The sequence below is a fragment of the Mus caroli genome, unplaced genomic scaffold (assembly GCF_978045245.1).
Source record: "Mus caroli unplaced genomic scaffold, Mus_caroli_1 scaffold_7, whole genome shotgun sequence".
NCBI lineage: Eukaryota > Metazoa > Chordata > Mammalia > Rodentia > Muridae > Mus > Mus caroli.
Window position 1 is genome coordinate 32,319,573 of NW_028227262.1, and position 26,535 is coordinate 32,346,107.

Here is a 26,535-nt window from a genome sequence, read left to right on the forward strand (position 1 = left end):
CCAAAATTCACATTGATGCCTTAAGCCCCAATGTGCTTTCCTTAAGTATAAGTACATAATTGTGATTGTTAGGTCATAGCAGGGGCCTACACTTTGCTTGGAGTAGTCTAGTATCTTCATTAGAAGAGATACAGCAGAGTTCTCATTCCTGGTTCCTTCCTGTGTGACTTTACCTCAATTTTGTACACACACATGAATGTTATGTGAGGCTATAACAAGAACACAGCCCACATGCAAGCTAGAAACCTCCACAAATGGATCCTGTTAGACCTACACATAGCACTTCCGGGTGCCGGAAACTGTCCTGACACAATTGCCACTCAAGCTGCCTAGTCTGTGGTATTTTATTCTGACAACCTGAGAAGACCACTAGGCTGAAAAACAGTGGGGGTACGGAGTTAGTGTGTCATCTCACAGTCTTCACCAGTGACAGTACACAAAATGTCAGACTATCTACATGTTGATGATTATTATATATATTGATGGTGACTGCCAGAAAAAGAGGTTAACAGAAAAAAATCAAATCTTTGATGAAAATTTGACTTTTCTAATTTTAAAAAAATATATAGCTTTTAAAATTTTAAACATATTTATATGAATATATAGATTTTAAATATATATTACTTTCAGTAGAAATTGAAAACATTTAACAGCATCAAAGGGAAGCTAAGACACCTTTATCTCCTTAGTCATTCAGATATTTTCACTCAGCTTTTTAAAATTCTAAATCAGCTTATTTCGCTTCTTAAATTTAGAATAGTTTGTAGTTTTATTTTGAAATCAATTATTTTAAAGTATATATCCATCCATAAACATCCTAAAACCATCTCATGCTTAGCAGTGTACAGAAGCCACACTTTAAAAAGTACTTCAAGATACAAAATCCGATTTATCATGATGGGTTAAGACCATTTTATTGCTAAGAGAAAATTCCTGTCTCGATTTTACAATTAAATCACTTCAGAAGTACTAATATCAAGCATAGAAACATTTTTTCCAATGTCTGACTAAATTGCACTAAAAAATTCTGGGTTTTGTTTTGTTTTGTTGTTGTTATTGTTAATATTCAGATTCTTTGAGCCAAGTTGGCCTCTATGTAAGCCAAGGATGCTGGAAACTTCTGACCCTCCAGTCTCTGCTTCTCCATGGATTCCAATCCAAATGTGGGATCACAGATCACAGGTGTGCAGCCCCACACCCAGTCCTGTGGCTTTGTATGTTAGGTAAGCTCTCTACCAACTGAGCTACGTCCCTAGGCCCCCAAAGTGACGTGAAATATCCTACATAGTTGAAAGTTTAAAATACTGCCAAGTTAAGGGAGGAGATCCATTGTAAGTCTGAGGCCAGCCAAGGCCACCCTGAGCTACAGAGCAAGAACCCACCTGAAAACAACAACAGAAAGTTAAGAATACACGCGTTCAGTGCTGTGTAACCAAATATGTGCTGCTTTTACAAATCAAAAACTGGGTATGAAATGCACTGAGATTTAAAATCATTTTATAAGTCACACAGGTTGTGCAATGTGGCAGCCCCTTTATTCAAAGCTGTTACCCAGGGCTGTGTTCAGGGCACACTCCTCATCACTGAAAGGAAGACAGATCTGAAGTCTCTGAAATCCCTTGCAATAATGATAAAAAAAATTTTTAAGTGTTTCATTTCTGGTCTACAGAGTGCGTTCTAAGACAACCAGGGCTACACTAGAAACCCTGTCTCAGAAAAAACAAAAACAAAAAACAAAGAAAAAAACCCCAAAGTGTTTCATTTCTAAATGACTCAAAAACTACAAAGTAACTCTCACCTGTGGGCTGGGGTGTGGCTTGGTGGCAGGGTGCTTGCTTAGGCTATGGTCTCATCCCCAGTATCAGACAAAAACTTGATGCAACTTTGACCAAAATCATTCATAGAACTGAAGACTTAAGACTTATTCCGACTAATAATTATGAGTTAAAAGTATGCAAAACATGGCAAAAACCTGCCTCAAGTCAATATTGTGGAGAATGATAGATACCTAACTGCTCAGGGATGGGCAGGTCTAAGGCTTTCTCAGAGGCACCAGTGAAAAGGCAGTGTCTTTGCCCAAGTAGACTTGGCAAGGGCTGGGCTGGGGCTGGGGCCAGGGCCTCAGAGGAGTTAAAGGATTTGGTCCCTAGAAACTTGGCTTTTTCCCCTAAAGAGCCTGGAGTAATCAGTCCTAAGGCCACTATGTGCTCTGTTGTGATGAACTTGAAAAAGCCTGTGTTCCCTTTTGTACAACATTGCTGGACTTTCTTCATGATAACTTCATTCCATTATTTGATAGTTTCTGTTAACTCTGTCCTATTTCTGCTGTGGAAATAGAATATAAGATGCTATACTTCTTAAGCTTGCTAGGCATAAGATCTCCAAACACCAGTGTCCCTATTTCTTCTCATCTCCTACCTGTCTCACTGAGGACCCTGTCACTGAAGAATGACCTGTTGGTGCAGGTCACTTAACATCCTGCTCTGGCCTCGTGTATCCTTCAAATGCACTCATGTGCCACATATACAAAGCATGTCTTCAGCAGAGTGTTAACTCCAGCCTATAATCCTAGCACAAGAGAGACTGAGGCTTAAAGGCTGCTGCGAATTCAAAGGCTTGCCTGGGCTACACAGTGAGTCAAAGGCAGGCTTGGCTACAGTCTTGAGAGCCTATCTCAAAAAACAAAAAACAAAGCAAACCAACAAACAAAAGCATACCCTCCATCTTTAATCCTCTATTACCATTCTCTTTAACTAATCTACTTTACTATAGGTCTGATGGCATGTCTGTCCATCACCATTCAATCTCCTATATGAAGTGAGAGAGGAGTATCAAGAGTTCTCCTGGCAACCCTCAGAGGAGTGAGTGGTCTATGACGCACCAAAATGGCCTTTGGGAGCCCCTGTGGGAAACAAGGGTACAGCCCCTAACTTGGCCGCCTGACAGCTGTTGCCTCACATTCAACATTAGCTTCAATGGCCCTCCAAAGTCCTGAATAGAAAATTCATTATACCTAAGAACAAAGTCATCAGACCTTAAAATAGTACCTTTATACTGCCAGTCATTTCCCCCAAGTATAATAAATCACTTATTTAAGTACTTTATAAAAGAAAATGTATTGTAAATAATCAAATAAAGTCATAGTGAAGTTGAATATTTATTTGAATTTCCCCTGTAAAAGCACTCAATATGTAAGAAAAATAAACCAAGTTTGTGAGACTTTTAAAAATATATATATAGCCATTTTTGAAAGTGAAAAGTTGGATTCTTTTTTCAATGGCAACAAGTAAGATACTGTTATTTTAAAACTACCATTTAAAAAGTAGTATTTTTTTAAATGTATACTATATTAACATGATGTGTTCTACAGAATGGATACATATATGAATGCCAATCTGAATATGGAAGAAATATATGTGTTAAAAATCACATGTTTAAAAAAACCAAATGTTCTTTTAAAAAGAACTTGCCAGTAACCTCCATAAACTTTCACATGCGGGATTTATTCTTTAAAAAATATCCCATTTATCCCATCCCCCCAAGAAAAGAAAGAAAAAGGGCAAATGTGCTCAGTTTGAACAGAGCCATACGGAACCACTCACTGCTGTACAACATGGAAGCCTAGTTATGTGGCCAATAGCAACTTCCTAAAGTGCATCTTTTGAAGATTTGTCTAATAATTCCAATCTCAAATGTAAAATACTTAACACAGACATGCAATAACAAAACTAAATCATTATAGTGTAAAGTTTTTAAAACTACTTTTAAAACTTTTGATTCACCAAAGAATAAAGACATCAATACAGTAGGCATTTTCAGTCTCCAACAGTGCACACTATGTGCGCTTGTTATTTGGCAAATCTTTTGGAGTCGAACAAAAATAATGCAGTCTAAACAATATTTCTCTGTCAAATATAATCGATTCCTCAGGCAAAGCAGTAAAGCGCAGAGAAGAATTAGATTTTGGGAAGTTTTGGTGCGTTGACCACAGGGTTGGCCTCCTCTAAGTATCTCCTCCCTGCACTTTTGTAGTCGTAAGTGCAGCCGTGAGCTTCTGCGTAACGGTGAGATGCACAGAAGTTGTTTCCACACCTAAAGCACAAAGAAACTTTATGTGAATACTCACATTTCCGCGGAGGGCTCATCTCTTTAGCTTGACTTAAAGTGGACCAACAAAGCCCTCTGGATCTCCTTAGCAAATTCAGTACCAACAGTTCCCCGCTTCCACGCAGCAGTATAAAGCCCCCCAAAAGAATACGATAACTTGTTCATGAATGACAGCTACACATCTTATTGAAGTTAAAGAAAAAAAAAAAAAAAAAGCCAGGCGGTGGCGGCACACACCTTTAATCCCAGCACTTGGGAGGCAGAGGCAGGTGGATTTATGAGTTTGAGGCCAGTCTGGACTACAAAGTGAGTTCCAGGACAGCCAGGGCTATACAGAGAAACCCTGTCTCAAAAAACAAAAAAAAGCAAAAAAACCCAAAAAAAAACAAAAAAAGAAAGAAAGAAAGAAAAGAAAAGAAAAGAAAAGAAAAGCTAGTAAACATGTCTCTTGTGTTAGAAAATTTGAATTCTAAGAAATTAAGTCTAGAGAGGAAAATTAGGTGATACAGAAATTAGCTATTTAAGGCTGGGTGGGCATGGTTTGTGCTTTTAATCCCAGCAGGAGGCAGAGGCAGAACTTTGTGAATTCAAGGCCAGTCCAGTGTACATAGCAAGATCCAGGCCAGCTAGGGCAAATCACGAGACTCTGCCTCAAAACAAAAAACAAACAAACAAAACCTATAAACCAACAAAAAGCTATGCCATAAGAGAACTTAAAACACATGACCAGCAACAAAATAAGTTATTTTATGTGAACAGAATACAGGCCATAATTCTTTTCAATCTTTGTCCTCACACAAATGGAAGATATCAATGTTAATGAAAGACATACTTACAAAAGGAAATAATATGTGTGTGTGTGTATACATATGTTTTTGAAATAACTGTACCAAATGTTAAAATATATAGCAAACTAAACACCAATTGGGTTCAGTTTTGTTCAGTTTACAAAAGAAGGTGAGGGCTCTTCCAAGCACTATTACAACAAATCAAGTGGCCTCCATGTCCTAGTTCAGTGACTGTGGAGTGTCTACGTAGTTCAGTGACTGTGGAGTGTCTACGTAGTTCAGTGACTGTGGAGTGTCTACGTAGTTCAGTGACTGTGGAGTGTCTACGTAGTTCAGTGACTGTGGAGTGTCTACGTAGTTCAGTGACTGTGGAGTGTCTACGTAGTTCAGTGACTGTGGAGTGTCTACGTAGGCTTTCTGGAAACTGAAGAGTTATCCATCTCTCTCTGGCCAATTAGGAATTCATGTGAGGGCTGCTATTAGAACATCATCTGGATGTTATAAAAAGCCTTTAAACGTGCTTTATTCTGTCTTATACCATGCTGAGTCCCCACAGAGAAAGCCTCTTGGCTTCTCCAGCTGGCCACCTGCCTGCATTCAAAGCTAGTGGCCAGTCCTGTTTTCTTTCCACAAAGAAAACAATGTTTCATTATTTTCTTCTTTGTTTGAAGAGGGGCTTTCACAGGTGGAAGGTGGTGGATGCTCTCTCCTGTTTAGAGAAAGAACACCTTATTAGTACAAACATAAAAACTGTACTTTTGAGCAGCTGCCAAGTATAACATTCCAGTCTTAGTATCAATCTATACAAATTTAATTTGTAATATTTTATATCTAAAATAATTTAAGAAATGAAGTGGCAGCAGATGTTTTTGTATATCATGTTTCTATTAACTAAAACCTGGATTTTTAAACACAGAATTATACACTTTTTGAACAAACCAATACCACTGTGATAACACCTAAGCGTAATTGACTTAAATACAGGCCAGCAAACATTAAGGAGAATTATGAAAATCCTATGTGAGGAACCCTCTTGAAGCAATATAATCATCCTGTGTGTAAATATGAAGACACACCAAAATATCATGAAATTCATCTTCTACACAACCGAGAGTAAATTTCACTACAAATAAACAAGCCATTTACTTTTTCAAAACGTTGATTACTTTTAAAATAACAGAGTAAAGGCCTTAGCGTGTAAAGGCAGCCTGACTTCAGTAACTAAGACCGAGGTGGTAGAAAGAAAAAACTAATTCCACAGCTCACTGACTTCCACCATGGCATATATAGGCCTGCCCTTATTCCTCAAAGACAAAAAAGACAAAGATGGCCTGGCCCCACTCTTCATGGGAGAGGTCCCTGTTGAGAGGGAAGTTGGCAGTAAGAGGGGATAGATATAGTAGTATTTAATTGTATCCAAGCATAAAACCCTCAATAATAAAGAAAAAAGATCTTCAAAAGAGATACTAAAGCAATGTTTTTAAGTGCTTTAAATGCAAATTCCATTTACAGATGTTAGAAAGCCTCTGAACAATTTCTTTTCTTTTTGTTGTTTTGTTTGTTTGTTTGTTTGTTGAGACAGGATTTCTCTACATAGTCCTGGCTATTTTGGAATGTACTGTGTAGACCAGGCTGGCCTCAAACTTAGAGATCTGCCTGCCTCTGCTTCTCAAGTGCTAGGATTAAAGGTGTGTGCTACCATGCTTAGCTGTCTCCGAACATTTTGAATGTGTTATTATTATTTAAAATATATTAATAACAGTGAGTGGATATATCTAGCTTAATTCCATAGTACTAGCTTTCCAAATATATTTACTAAATTCTATACCATTGTAACATTTAACATTTTGGTTTAAAAACAGGAGCATATAATGAAAGAAGTACATCATTAATTGCCAAGTTATATAGTTTTAATATGCATCAAATGTTAATAAACTCTAAGTCTTAAGCAGAGAGTCTCAGAGCTGCTGTTCATAGCTGTTAAACAGAGCAATCCGAGAGCACAGAAATGTTTGGTAGTATTCAAAGGCCAAAGTAGAAAAACAGCAAGAACAAGAACAAGGTCTGGGCAGGGCAGGGAGGACTGGGCAGGGCAGGGCACTGTCCGCGGTGCATAGTCTACATCACTGCAAAGGACGTGGGAGCTAATACTGCTTTGTAATTAAAGCTTTCTGAATTCTTTATGGGTCCATATTTTGGATTTTTCAATTGGTGGATGTTTTTACCTTTTCTTTTTTGGAAGCACAGACTGGGTGGCTGTAAGCCTAGCAAAATAAATCTGCTTTATTACCTATCTAAAAGGCACTCCTAGGTTTTACATGAAGCTAGACACACAAAATTATCAGCCAACTGAATGACCTATGATCTAGTTCATGAAAGCTGATCCCTCAAGTGCCAGAACGCCAGGGCCAAGAAGTGGGAGTGTGTGGGGGGAGGGTAGTGGGGGGGGTATGGGGGACTTTTGGGATAGCATTGGAAATGTAAATGAAGAAAATACCTAATTAAAAAAAAAGATTCAGCCTTTATTCAGAAATAAAGATTAGTCTCAGTGGAAAAAAAAAAGAAATACCAAAACCATTCCACTATGCTAATAAAATCTCTACTTCTTAAAAAAAACAGGGAGGGAATTGCTTATTGGTAGAGCACATGCTAAGCCTTCATATGACCCCCATATTCAATCTCCAGCTCTCAAATAAATAGATGAAGAGGCTCTTATAAAGAACATGGAGATCTATTGCAGAATGACAAATGGGAGTTTGCTGACTAAGCGACTGGCTTTGAATTTCAGCTTAGTATTGTATATTCCTTCCTAACTGACTTGGTTCAGTACAGTCACAGGATCATCCTTTCCTTTCAGAATGCATAGCTCAGTGGTTTTCAGCTTTTTTCATTCAAGTGCTTCCATGAATATTCTCAGACAAAACACAGTTGTGACAAATAAGAGGCACAAAACAAGAATGGCAGTTATCTTCTGTGAGAAGTCTCTGTGGATGCTTCTGGTCACTGATTGACAAAGTATGCATTAGTCATCTACTGCATGCTAGGAGCCATTACTACTATGAGCCATTCTGGGATTCTTTTCATTGGTATTGAAAGCTAACTTTCCAGAGTCATTTCCTGGACATTTATCACTTTAAGCATTCCCCTGGATAAAACAGCATCCATAATTCCCTCTTGTAGTAAAATGCTACTTGTCCTGTAAGACATTATCCACTGACTACCCTTCTCTAGACTCTCATCCATGTGTCAGACACAGTGAGGTAACACTCCAGTGCTGAGCTACCTTTCCCAACAGAATGAAAAGTATTCGGAATAGCTAACTCTTTTCATGTTTCCTAGCTAATATTTGATCTAATGCAATAATAATCACTCACCCAACAGGAATCCAAAGGCTGCTAAATTAATGTTACAAATTCGAGCTTGATAGCCAGCTGTCGAAAGCTGATGGCTAGAACTAACACAATGGGTAAAATCTCTAAGGGAAGCCTGATGGTGAAGAGAATACACGAAAGAACTTATAATTTACTTTAAAGATACACGGATCTTTCTGGGTACCCAGGATGACAGCATTGTTATTCTGAGAGGAAACAGCAGCAGATGTCATAGGTTCTACTTTGAGGAATCATGGGATGTTGGCAGCTCTTGATGCCTTAAACACAAATTAGATCACCAACAAAAATGTCATATGCGGACAGAAAGGATTGTTACAAACAGTATAGAAGGAACAGATTTCTAATAAAGGGGTTGGGGTACAGCTTGACTTTGATTCCCCACCAACACAAAATAAACAAAACCCTAGCCAAGAAGAAAAAAGCAAATAAAAACAAAAAAAGATCTATAATAATGTACTGCTCCATAATTAAAGAAGAGAGACCTGGGATATAATATGGTGGTAAACCATGTGCTTAGCAGAAACAAGGTCCTGAGTTTGGTCACAGCACCATGCAGCGAGTAAAAGGGGGTTGGGGGGGGGGCTAGTGAAAGAAAAAACCCTGCTGGGTATGAGCTCAGCAGCACTATCAGAAGAGCAGCATTCGATGGAAGGACAATGGTGCTGGGAGCATAGGCAGTAGGCAGGGATGACAGCAGCCAACTCCACAGAGGCTGATGGTGCAGGCACAGGATCTGAGTGTGTGTCAGGGGAAATAACACTTCTAACAGTAAAAGAGGATTCATGATAGTAACCACAACAGAGTCCTGCTGTCATGCACACAAACATTTAGAGTCCTGCTGTCATGCATACAAACATTTAGACCAATGGACTAGAAAAGCATAGATCAGAAAGACAGCTTTACTTCATATATATGGTCAAACAATTTTCAAGAGGTTTGCCAAGACGATTCAATGGTCTTTTCAACAAGTGAAGGTTATAACAACTGCAAAAGAGTAAAATTGATACTCTATGAGTGAGTCTGTCCACACCACAGCCACCCAGCTCTGCTTGCATTGTGTACTCTCCTGTAGCCCTGGATACCAGGTATTAGCCCCACCCAGTCAAACCCTCCTGCCAGCCATCCACCCATCAGGCCACCCTGCAACCTCATGGCATCCTCCACCCTAATCAGTTAGGACATCAAGAGGATTATAAATAAATATCAGAATGAAGACTATGAAAACACCCCTGATTGAGGTAATAAAGATAATTCAAAACATGAAAATAGGCTTTAATAAAAAGAGCATCTCTGAAGAAAAGTCAAGCTGAAATAAAAATCCAAACAAAAAACTTGGAAAATAAAACAAAATAATCATAGGAAAGCCTTATCAATAGGTTAGGCCAAGTGAAATATAGAGAATATCAGATGTTGAAGACATCTGAGTAGAGGAGATAGATCATCCAGTCAAAAAAAAAAAAGTGTTAAATTTTAAAACAAACAACCTAGAAGGATGCATGGGAGAAAGAGAGAGAGAGAGAGAGAGAGAGAGAGAGAGAGAGAGAGAGAGAGAGAGAGAGAGACCCCCTGTGCCCTTGCTGCTTGAGGCCGGCAGGAGAGCTAACGCTGAGATCATAAGACTGAGAGAGCTGAGCCTGCACCTTGCCTGGACAGCACAGTAAAGCTGGCCATGTTGACAAAGGGATGGGTAAGCCACCCCTAGAACTTGAGAGAAGGAGAGCTGAGCCTGCCTTTTGACAGCTGCAGCACTGGGTGAGCTAGCCGGGGCATTGCTGGAGAACTTGCCCTGGAAGTGTAGGCACAGGTGAGCTGGCAAGCTGATCAACTTAGCTACCTCCCAGGCCCAGATCAAGGGTTTTGAGTTGAGCCACCACAACATTTACCCTATCTATGATCTGCTGGAGTGTGGGAAAGGGCTGGCCTTGCAGATCTAAAGCTGCAGGATCTCCATGACACAGGGCAACAACAGGATATCAGACAGGAGTCCCCATGAGGATCCAGTATTGATAGTGTAGCAGAAGCCAGAGGCCTTGAACTAGACCATTGACTCACTGCAATGAACATTTGTAAGTAAGGATGTATGGACAAAGGGCTATACTGTGACACACTACACCTCCCATGACAAGATTTTTTTTTTTAAATTATATCTTGTCTTAGGGTTTTACTGCTGTGAACAGACACCATGAACAAGCCAACTCTTATAACAGACAACATTTAATTGGGGCTGGCTTACAGGTTCTGAGGTCCAGTCCATTATCATCAAGGCAGGAAGTATGGCAGCATCCAGGCAGGCATGGCACGGGAGGAGCTGAGAGTTCTATATCTTGTTCCAAAGGCAAACAGGAGAAGACTGGCTTCCAAGAAGCTAGGAGGAAGGTCTCTCAAAGCCCACCCCCCACAGTGACATACTTCCTCTACCAAGGCCATATCTACTCCAACAAGGCCACACCTTCTAATAGTGCCACTCCCTAGGCCAAGCATATTCAAACCACCACATATCTGCTTTTCTCTTGATGGGGAGGTTGCAAGGACAAAGAGTGGATACAAGGGACCGAGAAATGAATGGGATTGGGGTGCATGATATGAAATTCACAAAGGATCAATAAAAAGTTTTTTTTTTAAAAATCAAAATCAGAGCTGAAATTAATGAAATAGAAATGAAAAGAACAATCAAAAAGTGACTGTAGCCGGGCATGGTGACACACGCCTTTAATTCCAGCACTTGGGAGGCAGAGGCAAGCGAATTTCTGAGTTTGAGGCCAGCCTGGTCTACAGAGTGATTTCCAGGACAGCCAGGGCTACACAGAGAAACCCTGTCTCAAACAAACAAACAAACAAACAAACAAACAAAAACAGTGACTGAAATAGTTATTTGAAAAGATTAACAATATTGACAAACCTTTAGCCAACATAATCAAAAGGATCAAATTTATAAAACCAGAGATTGAAAGACAAGTATTACAAGATATTGAAGAAATTCAACCTTCAAAATTTATAGCTTACTAAAATGAAAGATAAAAGAAATGGGTAAATTTCTTTATAATTATGCTCTACAAAAATGAAATCAAGATGCAGCAATTTAAATAGACATAGAACAACCAATGACATATAAGCAGTTAAAAGTTTCCAAATGAAAGAGCCCAGGGCCAAATGGATAAAAGGCAAAATTTTACCAGATCTTCAAAGACAATTGAACAACACTCACATTATGCCATAAAATATAAAAAAAGCAATTTAAATGAATCTTTTTTTTCTTGGTTTTTTTTTTTTTTTTTTTTGAGACAGGTTTCTCTGTGTAGCCCTGGCTGTCCTAGAACTCACTTTGTAGACCAGGCTGGCCTCGAACTCAGAAATCTGCCTGCCTCTGCCTCCCAAGTGCTGGGATTAAAGGCGTGTGTCACCACCACCTGGCAATTTAAATGAATCTTAAAGCAGGACTTTAAAACAGCAATTATGACTATGTCCCCAAACCTTAAAAAGAATATGAATAAATGCCAGAATGAAAACTATAAAAAATGCAAACAGTTAAATAAAATAATAAAAAAAAGTGAAATATGAACACAGAATTAGAATCACTAAAGAAAATCCAAACTGGAATAAAATAGAAAAGACTCAGGAAATGAGACCATATACTCCCCCCAAAAATGGATAGATCAGTCACAGAAAATGTTAAATCTAAACAACAACAACAGTAAACTCCAGATAAAAACGTGGAGGAATTCTGATACACTATGAAAGGGCCAACCCTACAAATAATAGATATAGAAGAAAAGAGCGGAGACCTACCTAGGTCTAAGGCATGCATGGAAAATGAAGTCATGAAGAAAATTTCCCAAATCTAAAACAAGAGATGCCGATTAAGGTGCAGGAAACTACAGAACACCAAATAGACAGGGCCAGAAAAGAAACTCCCTATGACAGACGACAATCAAAACACTACATTACAGAATAAGGAAAGGATAACAAGGGGAAAGCCCAAGTCACACAAAGACTGCCTGTCACAATGGCACCTGGCTTTCCAGAGGAGACTGCAGACTGGAAGGGCCTGGACAGATGTTTCACAATCTCTGAGAGACCACACGCCAGCCCAGACTACTACACCCAGCAGAACTTCCAATCACAACTAAAGGAGAAAGAAAAACATTTCATGATAAAAACAGATGTGAGCAATTTCTGTCCAACAATCCATCACTACAAAAAGTACTGGAAGGAATAATTTGGCCTGAAAAGAAGATTAACTACAAACACACAAACACAAAACAAAAACAATCAAAACAAACAATCCCAGAACAGTTAACCAGAAGAGGTCTCAAAAAACAGAACAGGAATTAATAAGCACTACTGAATAAGAACTCTCAGTGTTACTGGTCTCAACTTCACTATTAAAAGGGAAAATAGACAAACTAGCAGACTGGACTAGAAACAGAATCCACCTTTATGCTGCTTCCAAGAAACACAGCTAACCATCAAGGACAGAAACCAACCTAAGGTAAAAGAATGGAGAAAGATATTCCAAGCAAACAAAACCAAGAAGTAAATGCCACATAGCAATGTAGTATCTAGCAAAATAAATTTCAAAACAAAATTAATCAGAAAGTACAGGAAAGAACACTACATACACTACTGAAAAGAAAAATTTACTATGAGATATTATAACTCTAAACATTTATTCACAACCCCCCACTTCCATAAAACAAACACTACTATATCTAACCACACATCGATGCCAATCTCACCAGTAGACAAATCATCTAGACAAAGATTAAAGAAGGAAACTGAAATTAATATCATAAATCAAATGGATCTATAAGGCATCTACAGAGTACTACACCTAACACTAACAAATGCACATTTGTCTCAGGAGCTCAAAGAATTTTCTCCAAAATTGACTTCATACTAGGATAAAAAAAGACTCAATGCAGGAAAATTGAAGAAAAAAAAAAGTCCTACATTAATCTGACAAAAACAGAAAGTATGCAAACTCATGGAAACAAAACAACTCACTATTGAATGAAAATTAAGACTGGAATCAATAAACAAAATTAAAAACTTCTTAGTTTTGTTTTCTAGTAAAAGGATAAAAAAATGACGATTGACAAAATCCAACATTCCTTGTTGATAAAAAGTCCTAGAGAGGATAAGAATACACGGGACCTGCCTCAACATAATAAAGACAGTTTACAGGAAGCCCACAGCCAACATCAATCTAAAAGAAAAGAAACTCAAAGCATTTCCACTAAACTCAGGAACAAGACAAGGCTCTCTCCCTACCTATTCAATATAGTACTTGAAGTCATAACTAGAGCAATATGACAACTGATAAATTTTTATTTGTAGATGATATGATTTTATACAAAAAAGACCAGCCAGGCGTGGTGGCACACGCCTTTAATCCCAGCACTCGGGAGGCAGAGGCAGGCAGATTTCTGAGTTCGAGGCCAGCCTGGTCTACAAAGTGAGTTCCAGGACAGCCAGGGCTACACAGAGAAACCCAGTCTTGAAAAAGAAAAAAAGAAAAGACCTTGAAAACCCTACTAGGAAACTTCTACAGCTGATAAACACTTTCAGCAAAGTAGCAGGATACAAAATTAATATTGCATTTGGTAGTCATTTCTTGTATATGATGTCAAAGGCTGAGTACCAATGGAGGTATAGACAAACTAGAGTTGATTAAAATTAAGCTAAAAACTTGTACTTCAAAAGATGTTTTCTTTTGTTAAGAGCAGTTTTCTTACATCTATTAATTTTCTGGGGGTGGGGGGTAGGCACACATGCGGATGGCAGGGGACACTGGCAGGACCTGATTCTCCCCTTCAACCACACAGGTCCTGGGGCCTGAACTACGATTGTAAAGCTTGGCAGATAGTGTTTTTACCTGCTGAGCCAGCAGGCTGACCCTCAAAAGATATTTTCAAAAGAATAAAAAAAGCTATTCATAGAGTAAGGAGGTCAATAGAAAACAAACATAGGTAGATGATAGAAATATGTATTTCTCCGAAGAAGACAGATAAGTATGCAATAAGCACATTATGCAAATGGTATCACTAATTAGGGAATACATATCACTCATTATTACAGAAAAACAAAGAACACAGCAATATACCATCTCATATTCATTCCAATAACAAGTACAAAACCAGCAAAAGCCTAAACTAGCAACCAGAGTGCAGACAAGCCTGCGGGAAGGCTACGGTCACCACACAGTTAGTGGGCCTGAAACATGATGCAGAAAAGCAACAGAGTGAGTCTTTAAAACTAAACACTTTTACTTAGGTCGTATATACCCAAAACAATTGAAGTACATTTGCTACATGCATAGTCACAGCAGTATTGTGACAGCTAAAATGTAGACTCCACGCATGCGTGCACTGACTGTGAGTGGATAAGCAATCTTTAGTCTATGTGAACGATGGGGTGTGGTGAGCTTTACCATGGAATTCTGACACATGTGATACATAAATGAACCCTGAAGATCTTATCAGTAAAACACATCATCCCAAGAAGACAAATATTACATGTGAGGTACTTAAGTCATAAACTGTGGAGATAAGAAATAAAATAATTGCCTGAGACTGTAGATGGGTAGAAAATTAAGAGATGGTGATTTTTTGTGGCACTGTGGTTGTGTTTGTTTTGACACCTTTAGGACAAGCTCTTACTACAATGCCCAAACTACTTTTTTTTTTTTTTTTTTTTTTTTGGTTTTTCGAGACAGGGTTTCTCTGTATAGCCCTGGCTGTCCTGGAACTCACTTTGTAGACCATGCTGGCCTCGAACTCAGAAATCCGCCTGCCTCTGCCTCTGCCTCCCGAGTGCTGGGATTAAAGGCGTGCGCCACCACGCCCAGCTCCAAACTACTTTTTAAGTGCATGTAATCCTCCTGCCTCAGTTACTCAGTCTCAGCCTACCCAGGAGTTACAACTATAGGTACATGCCACCCAGCTTGCCCATCAAGAAGTTCAATAGCCAATGAATTAAAACCTTTAGTCTGGCAAAAGGAAAAGCTACAGAGAACTAGTAGTGGATGTGTCGTGGCTGCCTAACATGGGAATGTATGCAATGCTATGAGCCTATACATTAAAAAGGACTAAAATCCAGGGTTGTTGGTACATGCATGGAATCTAGTATCTGATAGATTGAGGCACGATGGTCAAAAACACAGACTGATGAGCAGGGCACAGTGGCACAGAGGCAGAAACAACCCAATGGAAGTTTAAGGGCACCGTCAGCCTAGGCTGCACAGGGCCCTGTCTCAAACAACAACAAAAATACAGCTAAGAAGACTTTTTCTGCGCACTTTACCACAATGAGAGCCCTGGTAAAATGTAAACAGATGTGTCAGTACTTTATACGCTTAGGCCTCACAAAGAGAAGGGAAGCAAGTCCTATGTGTCTCTGAAAAAACTAAGTCTACAACATGGCAGACTTTTACAACTCCAGAACTACAGAGGGCACCTCCTAGTGAGTTTACTGCCACAGGTCTGGGTATTAAAACACAAAAGGAGGAGATATTAAAGTCTTGCTTCCTTCCAAGGCATCTTCAGTGTGCTACCACTGGAAGAAGAATGAGTTAGAGCCACTTTTGCTACTGTGTATAGAAAGGGCTGGGCTTAGAGATTATCCTTGCCTTTGTTCAGAAATAATAAGTTCATCAAAAAGAGCTTCTTACCACTCCCCCTTGATATCGGACCAAATATGGAACACTCCTCAGGGCCCACCCAGCAGCCCACTACAGCTTTACAATGGCCAGCCTCCAGTGAAGGGGTTAATTCTTCTATTATGCTGTCTCTTCACAGAGACATGAAATACCAACTTGAGATTGTTTATTCCTCTTGCAGCCAGATCACATACTGATTTCTGGAATGAATCATTTGGGGGTGTCTACCCTGTTCATACTATAGAGAACTCTCTCTGTCCCCTTGAGAACGCAGTGAAGTGGCTTACCTATTCTCTTCCCTGCTGCTGCATTACTTCCATTCATTCCAATACCGCGGGCAGACTACAATTAAAACACAGAACACCTGCTGAGGTGAGTCAATGCAGATTAGGTCACCAAGCATCAAATACTTTAGTATTCTGTTACTAAAATGCAAGTGGGCACCCAGTATATAGCATGTGCTCTATTTCTGTTTAGAGTCTCTTGAAACCTAATCTCACTTCTTGTGCTTACTACTTATCCATAAAAGAATAAAAGTTGGTGGCTTAGGTAAGAGTCTGGATACTGGAAAAAGACTTAATGAAACAATATCAAACTGAAAACTACAGAGCACTAGTGAACACGGCAGTGATGGCTGTAATTCCAGCACTCAGGAGCTGGAAGCAGGACCAAGAGTTCAGGGTCATCCTCCAAGTCCCAGGTCAGCCTGAGCTACATGAAAAACCTGTCTCAAAAAGGAAAAAAAAAAAAAAACAAGCATCAAATAGATTTCCTACAAATTAGACAAGTATTTTAGTAAAATTTATGGGAAAGCAATTCAATTTCAAGCATGTTTATTTATATAAATAAAACTTTTAACTTTGAGATAGTCATGCTGTATACAACCAACTAGAAGAACAAACTGAAAAGATAATACTTACTAGAAAAAAATCTGTAGGTTCTGACTGGGGAGAACTTTTCCTAATGTTTTCATCCTGAAAATGCTGGAAGTTTGTAGACAAACCAATTCCAGAGGACCGAAGCCTGCATGCCCCATGGGTGCTCTGCAAACTGTCTCTGCTTGCACTCCGTGCCAGTGAAGCCAAAAAGCCATTATTGTTTACACAACCAACAGGCTCTTTGGAAGCTTTATTAGCCATTTCTGTAATATCTCGGGCTTCCACTTTAGAAATAACATCAGATCTTTTTCCAGGCGAATCGACTTTAACACCACGGAAGCGAGCAGTCCTAGAGAAAGAAGAATCTGCTATGGTTCGAATGTCCAATTCCCGCAGGGTGTTTTGTGAAGTAGACGCTGAGGGGTTGCCTGACTCAAAGCATTTTGACTGTCTCTGTGGCTTCACCAGAGGATTATGTAGTGACACTGGTGCAGCACAGAGAAGAGGTGACAGGAGTCTGTTCTTGTGAGAGCTTGGCTCTCGGTGGTTAAGAACTGCATTGTCTCCTGGATCACTGCTCAGCACTCTTGCCACGTGGCTCAGAGGCTGCTCTGCTGCCCTCAGTCCTCCATCACCTTTAGAGAGTGGGAACTCTGGAGTTACCTTCCCTAACCCTTCTACACCACTGCTCTGCTCGGCACCGTTTCCTTCTGCAAATGGAGCAAAAGCACCTACTTCTGGCAGGAGCAACTCATCAGCTACACATTCTTCTGACCGTGGAAACAAGACAACATCATCCTCATTATTAGATAACAAGTTTCCTGAAAGGTGCTTGGTCCGCCTAGACAGGGATGATCCAAGGTGAAGAACAGAATCTGCGAGCTCTTTGTCACTTTCCAGTTCTATATGGGTCAACTGAGGAAGCAGTCTGATACTACTCGTGGAGTGAGATAACATGTTAATCTCCCAATTGTCATCATCCTTCAGCAGCTCATTCCTGAGAGATGACACTGGTCTATCGGCAGGGGCCTGAGCTGCAGGACTTGGGCCTGCATTCCTGGATGTTTCAGGGAGATATGCATTCCCAGAAGGTAAACAAGACTGCCCAATATGAGGGAGGACTCTTAGCAATCTGTGCCGGGCTGCTGCTGTAGAACTGCTGGTCGGCCGAGGAGCTAGAGGTGGGCGAGGTTTTACCTTGACAACTTTCTTAGGCTACAAGGAAAGAGTGCACATGTAATTCCTCAACATAGTTATTTCCATCCATCAGCAATAATCAGTGGAGAAAATGTTACTTACCATATTGCCATTCTGTTACCTCAATTTACAGTGCTCAAAAAAGCTGGGTGTGGTGTCACACCTGTAATGCTAGCACTTGGGAGGCAGAAGCAAGATGTATGTCATGAGTTTGAGGCCAGCCTGCCTGGTTTACAGAGTCCATTCCATGCCAGCCAAGGCCACAAGATGAGTCTTTTCAATACAAACCAACAACAATGAAATGCTTTAAAATATTAAAAATCTTAAGATTATGACTGAGAAGGATTTGTTATTGAGCATAATTTTCTGAAGATGTTAAAGAAAAATAATTTTGTTTTATTTTCCTCACAATTAATTCTTTCCAAGGCTTGTCTTAAGAAGATGTTGCTTATGTGACATGGCATTCTTCCTTGTAAGCTGACTGTGTGGATGTGTGGAACTCAGAAAAAAAGTTAAGCACACTAACGTGTGACTCAGAAGGCTGTCTTGTCCCTTCAATGGCTTCTGTGGACTTGTGTTTCAGGAAGGGTTCCCCCCACCAAGGGTTCCCGTCAGTTATGCCTCAGCTACTTCCACAGCTGAAATGGTTTCTACTGAGCATCTCCTTTTCCTCTGAGTCCGAAATGTACAGATCCACACCTGGCAGGGGGTACATATAGAACAAGGAATGATCCTTTTTCTAAAATGGAAAATAATCTCTCATGCAGAGTCACTAATGGAGTCCCTGAGATGAGATCTCACATGTGTTATCACAGCTCCCTGACAGAGAGCTCGGGCCTGTCTTGTGATGACATTGGGAGCAGCCTCTATGACGTAGATGTAGTGTCTTAGTCACAGCACAACTGCAAACTCTACAGATGCACCTAAAGTCACTGGACTGGACGTGTCCTCTCCTGACACAGCATCTACACTTAACTTATCACGGGAAGAGTGAAGTTGAAAGCTTAAGAGAGGAGCCTTAGCTCTCAAGCATGGGGATGGTCAGCAGACACAGGATGGAAGTCTGGTGACACTCCAGCAGCCTGGCCTATAAGAAATACACACAGAAAACTCAGTACGTCCTGTAGAGAAAAGGTGAGCTGCAGCAGCTGCACAGGATGGAAGGAAGCCCCTTGGAAGGTGAGCAAGCTGCACTTTTACTCTGAAGTCACTGTCTTGCCAACCTACAACTATGTATTTACAAAAGAAAATATATTTTTTTAAATGATTGTTTTCTAGGCCTTAGAAATCAACAACAGTTGCCAAAATCTAAATAACAACATACCCTCCCAAATAAACCCACAGACATCCCAAGAGATCAATAATACAAGAAAATGAAATTACCCATGACTCCAATTGTCAACAACAGGGAGATAAAGACTACAAACTTGGAGTTACTGTAAGGTTGAACACAAACTTTGAAGGCTCAGATGTAAAGCTTCTATCTACAGTAACAAGCAAGGATGTAGAGCTGCAAAACAAAGAGGTAGGGCATCCTAGGGCTGACAGAACAAAAGTAAAATTCCCACCTGTGTAAATACTAAAACAGGTGTAATATCTGGGATATGAGAATGAGCTAGCTGAAGGCAAAAGGAAATAACCTGAAGTTGTCTGGGATCCATGCTAACAGAATGTTAAGGAGGCTATACTGTGCAGAGAGGGGGTAAATTAGATGAAAAAGAATCCATGTAAGAGCTTTTTACTGAAGGTAAGTAAAGAAACACGAAAAGGAAAGGTAGGACCCTAAAGAAAAACAATGCATGTGACAGAATTAGAAAACCCACCAACTCTTTCTTCCCTGCAATGGGCGTGCCAGTGATTAAAACCAAACACAAAGCCGGGCGTGGTGGCGCACGCCTTTAATCCCAGCACTCGGGAGGCAGAGGCAGGCGAATTTCTGAGTTCGAGGCCAGCCTGGTCTACAAAATGAGTTGCAGGACAGCCAGGGCTACAAAGAGAAACCCTGTCTCAGAAAAACAAACAAACAAACAAACAAACACAAACACAAAAAGAGCCCCCTTGAAATACGTTACCTCCCTACATAACATCCTTACTTTGTGTATTAGCCCATAACTCTTAATGCTTACCCAAATAACATTGTAAGAAAAATAGAAAAGGAGGTAACATATCCATATTAGAATAAAACAGAAAGTGAGAATCAGAACATTTTAGCACATACAAATTCTCCCTTAACACAATATAGCAAAAAACTACCACAGTACTCCAATCTAAATTAAATATCTTTAAATTGACAGAACCTGGTAACACACACATGGAGTCTCAGCACTCAGTAAGGTAAGACACAAAGATGGAGAAGTTAAAGCCAATCCAGGTACATAGAAGAACCCAACTGAAAAGTAAAATTGAATATAAGGGGTGTGCTGATTTGAGTAAGAATAGCTCCCATAGGTTCACAGATTTGAATGCTTAGAGGGTGGCACTATTAGGAGATGTGGCATTCTTGCCCTAGGTGTGACCTTGTTGGAGTCCACTGGGGGTTTTAAAAGCTCAAGCCAGATCCAGTGTTACTCCCTCTTCTTGCTGCCTACTGATCCACATGTAGAATCTCAACTTCTCGAGCACCATGTCTGCCTTTGTGGCACCATGTTCCCTTCCATGATGACAATGGACTAAACCCCAGAAAACTATAAGCAAGCCCCAGTTAAATGCTTTCCTTTATAAGAGTCTCTATCGTCTGCCGGGCGTGGTGGCGCACGCCTTTAATCCCAGCACTCGGGAGGCAGAGGCAGGAGGATTTCTGAGTTCGAGGCCAGCCTGGTCTACAAAGTGAGTTCCAGGACAGCCAGGGCTATACAGAGAAACCCTGTCTCGAAAAACCATTAAAAAAAAAAAAAAAAGAAAAGAAAGAGTCTCCATGGTCGTGGTGTCTCATCACAGTGAAGGAACACCGACTAAGACATGGAAAGACATAACATTTTTAAAATGAAGTAATTTATAAAGGGAAGTGGGGTGAGAAGTGTTGGTGAGATGCCTTTCTAACTGCAGCATAAAAAGGAAGGCAGCTGAAGATCAGCGTTAAAGCCTAAATGTCTCCTATCTGAATAAACCATCACTTGACAAACTGCAGAAACGATCCCTCAGCATGCTCTTAAATTATCACTTGTCTTTTTTTTTTTTCCTTAAGTTTTAGAGTTGTAAAAATTCAGTACTTAGAAATCTAACCTTTCTTTCCTTTCCTTGGAATTTACTAAGATATGCATCTAACCAAAAGATATGGGGAAAGTTTAGTAAAAAGACTCTTAGCAGCCATGGCATCAACACTAAAACATCAGTAGGGATATGAATAGAAAAATTATTTATGTTCCATTTCCTTTAAAAATAGAACTGCTGTTCATCTAAACAATGGAGACAGAATGGAGAAAAGAGAAAGTCAACTAACTTTTGTAACTGTCACTTAGCCAGCATGCAGGAGGCAAAGGGGTGAGATGGGGCTGACATCTGAAAAGCAAACATTAAAGAGCAGTCCAGAAGCTGAGTGGTGCTGCTGCTGCACCCCTTTAAGGAGGATCTCCATGAGTTCGAGGCCAGCCTGGTCTACAGAACCCAAGACAACCAGGGCTACACAGAGCAACCATGTCTCAAAAAACAAAACAAAAAAACAACCAATAAAAGCCGGGCATGGTGGCGCACGCCTTTAATCCCAGCACTCGGGAGGCAGAGGCAGGCGGATTTCTGAGTTCAAGGCCAGCCTGGTCTACAAAGTGAGTTCCAGGACAGCCAGGGCTAAACAGAGAAACCCTGTCTCGAAAAACCAAAAAAAAAAAAAAACCAACAACCAATAAAACTAAACAAACAAAGAGCCAGCCAACAGTAGTCCAGGACAGCAAGCATCATTCCCTGACCTTTGTGATCAGCACAACATTACTGCTACAGATACTTGTCAGATCACGTAGCAAGTGCTCCGTAAGATGAACAAACCTGTCATGATTTTCATGGATCATGGTTCTCATTCCAGAAGAAACCAAACTGATAAAACAACAAAAAAAGGAATTATCTCATCTCTAAGCAATCAATCAATAGAATAGATCTTATAGATACCTGTCAAACTTTTACTCTGAAGTTAATAGAATAAACTGTCTTTTGAATATATATTGGACACACATGGAAAATATCAGATCTCTACTAATTAAATTCTAAACATCAGAACTGTAAATGATATTGTCTGATTTCCATGCAATAAAACTAAAAATTAAACACACTGAAAAGCTAAACAAACAAACAAACAAACAAACAAACAAACCAGCCACCAAAACTTACCTAAATCTACTCAACCACTTTGGGGCTAACAAGGAAATTCTAAACTGATAAATTGACAATATTACCAATTGCCATAATGTTTCTACTGTATAAAGAATACAACTTTGTGTGACATTTATTTCAAAGCAGTATAAACTATATCGAAACCATAGTGTAACTCAGATGAATTAAAACTGAGGGATAATTTACAAAACAATGTGCTTCTACTCCTTAAACTATCTACTATGACTGTCACTTGTGTACCCACTGCTGAGCCCACCAGGCTCCAATGGACAAGTCCAAACTCATGGGTCATAGACAGCCCCAATTAAACTCAGGGGTTACAACACAAAACAGACACAGGAGAGATTTGTGGGTATGAGGGAGATTGGACAGGAATGGTAGGGAGAGAAGGGAGGATTACTAGGCATCGTGTACATGTGCCAAATTGTCTAAGAATAAATTATAAGTGTGTGTGTGTGTGTGTGTGTGTGTGTGTGTGTGAAGCCAAAGTCCCAAATGGGTATTTGTACCCGTGGCATCTACAAGTCCACTAATAAGTGAATGAATGAACAAAACATGGTACATACATGCAGTCTAAAAAGAAAGGATATTCTGACATGTGCTGTACCATGGGTAAGCCTTAGAGATGTCATACTAATTAAATAATCTAGCCACAAATACTCTATTCATAGAAATGGGACATGGAATGGCACTTGTCAGAGGTTGAAGGGAGGGGACTAGGAAGTTGGTTTTAAAGAATACCAAAAAAAAAAAAAAAAAGAGAGAGAGAGAGAGAGAAATTTAAGAAAAGATCTGAAGACTAATTGAACAAAGATGAAAACATTCTTAACACACTAACAGGGTTACATTTGAAGACAGTTAAAAGCTCGCATGGTTGCACATCCCTGCAGTACTGACATACAGGACATAAAGAGATTTATGAGTTCAAAACCAGCCTTAACTACATAGTGGGTTTGCCTAGGTTATGGGAGACTCTGTCAACTAAATAAATAACTAAATAAGATGGATAGTAAATATTATATATTTTACCATTATTTAAAATAAAAATAAGTTAAAATACTAAGTGATAGTATCCTCTCTGTGAAATTCATTCAATCTTGCTGTACGACAGAAAAGAAAATTGAAAATTACTTCCCTTTGATGAATAAAACTCCTAAGGAAAATATTTAGAAACAAACAGAAAACTCACAACCAAGAGTGGGTCATGTCAACAATGCAAAATTATCTCATATTCCTAAAAAGTCTCCTAGCCCGAATGACCAGAACTGTCTGATCCAATGTGTAACCTATTTCAACCTTTCTTCTCTGACCTATGAGTTACTCACAAGGGTGTTTTTAGAAATTTACTCTTTTTCCAGATATATATTATTGATTCCCAGTTTTATTCTTTGTAAACCAGAGCATTTTTGATTATTTGAATCTTTCTGAAATTTATCAGAATTTATTTTTTGTATAAAGTACTGTATTTTATTTTTGTTTTTCTTTATTTTTTGATAACTGTTCTAACGTCTCCCTTTAAAAGTAAGGCACATTGTTTTGAGTGAAGCCCCGTGCAATGCCAGCTGTACCACGTGAGTTGATAATATCCTCGGTCTCTCAGAAACCTCTCCAGTTCTCTGCTCTACCTGTTCTGATAAGAGTGGAAGTCTTTGAAGATAAGCATGCATCTATTTCTTGTAGGTTTTGCTTCATATATGTCACAGTTCTATTACTACATAAATAAAAATTATAACATAACTTTTTTGGTCAATTGTTCATCATATAATTAAAAAATAAGATCTTATTTCAAAAAATCAGATGAGTTATAGATTTAAACTAGAAAGAAATAATCATCTCAGAGTTTTGGAGAAAACCATAAAAGCATTACCTTCACAATCCTGTGACAGGAAAGTGTGCTGTAAAAATTATTAAATACTAATCATAAAGGCAAACCTGCCAAATTATAATACACTAAAATTAACAATATGCATCAAAAACAGGGTGAAAGAGTAAGGCATGGAGTATTAGAAACTGCAAGCCATCCATCTGACAGAGATCTTATATCACATATATATATATCCTGGCTGCTTTGAGACAGGCCTCATGTCACCCAGACTACATGCAAGCATGCTACACTGAGGCTGACTCTGAACTCAGATGATGCTGCCTTCACCTCCCGAGGCCAGGGAGTACATCATTACACATTTTAAATGCATACAAACCAATAAACAAAAGCATGGTAACCTAATTTTAAAATGAGCAAAATATGTGGCAATGCACAAAAAACAGAATTTTAACCAAATTTAGAATCAACACTTTTTAAGTAAACATTGTTTGTTATAAGAAAAATTAAATAAAAGCCAATACAGGATCCTAAGAATGGTTAAGATGAAAACAGTGGTGACTGTAAGTGTAGGCAAGGGCAAGGCACAAACCGGAGCTCTCCTGCTAGTGACAGAGTCTCACCTGCCTCTAAACCTATGCAAACCGTCACTGTAACTTCTGTTTGTCTGTTTTGAGACAGGGTCTCACTATGTAGCCTAAACTGGCATAGAACTTATTTAGGCAGGCCCTAAAACACATGATCTTCACCCTAAACCGCACCAAGGATGCTGTGACACTCACCAAGTACCTGGCTATACAGCATAGAACAGGTTATCTTTCCTATGACTCTAAGGTTTCTACTAAGTATACAATCCAAAAAATAAAAGTGTGTATCCACGCCGGGCGTGGTGGCGCACGCCTTTAATCCCAGCACTCGGGAGGCAGAGGCAGGTGGATTTCTGAGTTCGAGGCCAGCCTGGTCTACAAAGTGAGCTCCAGGACAGCCAGGGCTATACAGAGAAACCCTGTCTCGAAAAACCAAAAAAAAAAAAAAAAAAAAAAAATGTATAAGCATACTCCAAGTGGCTCTGTTAATAAAAGCCATAACTCGTGTCTGAAGACATTTATAGTGAACTCACATACATAAAATAAATCTTTTAAAAAAAAAAATCCATAACTCAGACACCTGAATGCTTATCATAGAAAAGAGAAACAAAAAAAGATTCACAATGTAGTATAAATAATATTTAAAATAAATTTAAAAGAATTTTTACAAATTTTCCAGAATTTTATAAAAGGCTATATTGTCTATGTTTCTATTTATATAAAGTTTCATAGCACACAAAACTTAGTTGTGGAAATTTTATATATATATAATATATATATTCTTTATTTTAGGAAAGATTATGAAAGAATTTTTTACAGAAAGAGGCAGGGGAATGAGGTGTGGCCATGCATGCCTTTAATCCCAGAACTCAGAAGGCAGAGGCAGAAGGATCTCTGTGAGTTTGAAGCCAGCCTGCTCTATATAGTAAATTCCAGGACAGCTAGGCAAACACATTGAGAGCCTACCTCAAACAAACAGAAGAAACAGGAACTACTTTGAGTTATGTCTAAATAAGTGCATTTATCTATAAAAATTCATCAAGCAGAGCCTAAACGTTACTACTATTATTTTTAGGGGTGATTTGCCATGGCATGCACGGGGAAGTCAGAGGAAGTCACATCTCTCCTCCTACCTTACTAGGGATTGGCCCTAAGGTTGAAGGTTTATGTGGCAAGGGCCCTAACTTGCTGATCCATCTGGCCCAGCTCCAAGCATTACTTTAAGACTTTATGTATTTTATATGGGGAGGCACTAACAGAGTGAAGAGAAAGGGATAGTGCAATTGTGTGGGGTGGGGGAGAGAGCAGAAATGAAGAGAGACAGACTTACTTAGAAACAAAAACAACTGTCAAGAATATGGAAGACTGAAGTCTTACCCAATGCTTTCACTTTGGGATGACTTTAGAAAACTGGCAGTTTCTATTAACGCTAACCCAGTAAATATCCTCTAGGCACGGTGGGCACATACCTAGAATCCAAACATTCGGGAGACTAAGGCAGGAGGATTGCTGGGAGTTCATGGCAGGTCTGGGCTATCCACTAAGTTCTGGACCAGCTTAGGCTGTGATGTGCCTTTCTCAGTGTCCGCAGATCTTGAAATCACATTTTAAAATAATTATTAAAAGATTAAGCTATCTTTTAGTACCCTTTCCAAACTATAGCTATGACATCTTAAGGATGAATTATGCTAAATGTGTGTTCCGAGACTAAAAATCTTAATATTCATTTGTCACATCTTAATAAATAAGTTGAGGCCAGAAACGTGAAATGAGTAATATTTTATCGT

At 39.3% G+C, this 26,535-nt stretch overlaps 1 protein-coding gene across 7 annotated transcripts in view; it reads right to left on the reverse strand.

Annotated features, from left to right (window-relative positions):
- Positions 1-761: 761 nt before the first annotated feature.
- Positions 762-26,535, reverse strand: part of Zfand4 (zinc finger AN1-type containing 4) — a 66,182-nt gene continuing 40,408 nt past the window's right edge. For 2 of the 7 annotated variants that reach the window (XM_029478826.2, XM_021165739.3), the window contains 4 exons: positions 16,865-18,037; positions 16,232-16,286; positions 5,487-5,604; positions 762-4,092 (listed from right to left, as the gene is read on the reverse strand). In XM_029478826.2, coding sequence (XP_029334686.1) covers positions 3,957-4,092; positions 5,487-5,604; positions 16,232-16,286; positions 16,865-18,037 — 1,482 coding nt within the window. In that variant the 3' untranslated portion in view covers positions 762-3,956. Of the gene's footprint in view, positions 4,093-5,486; positions 5,605-16,231; positions 16,309-16,864; positions 18,038-26,535 lie in introns of those variants that run through there. The other 5 variants (XM_029478824.2, XM_085840138.1, XM_021165735.3 and 2 more) reach the window with 3 other exon arrangements.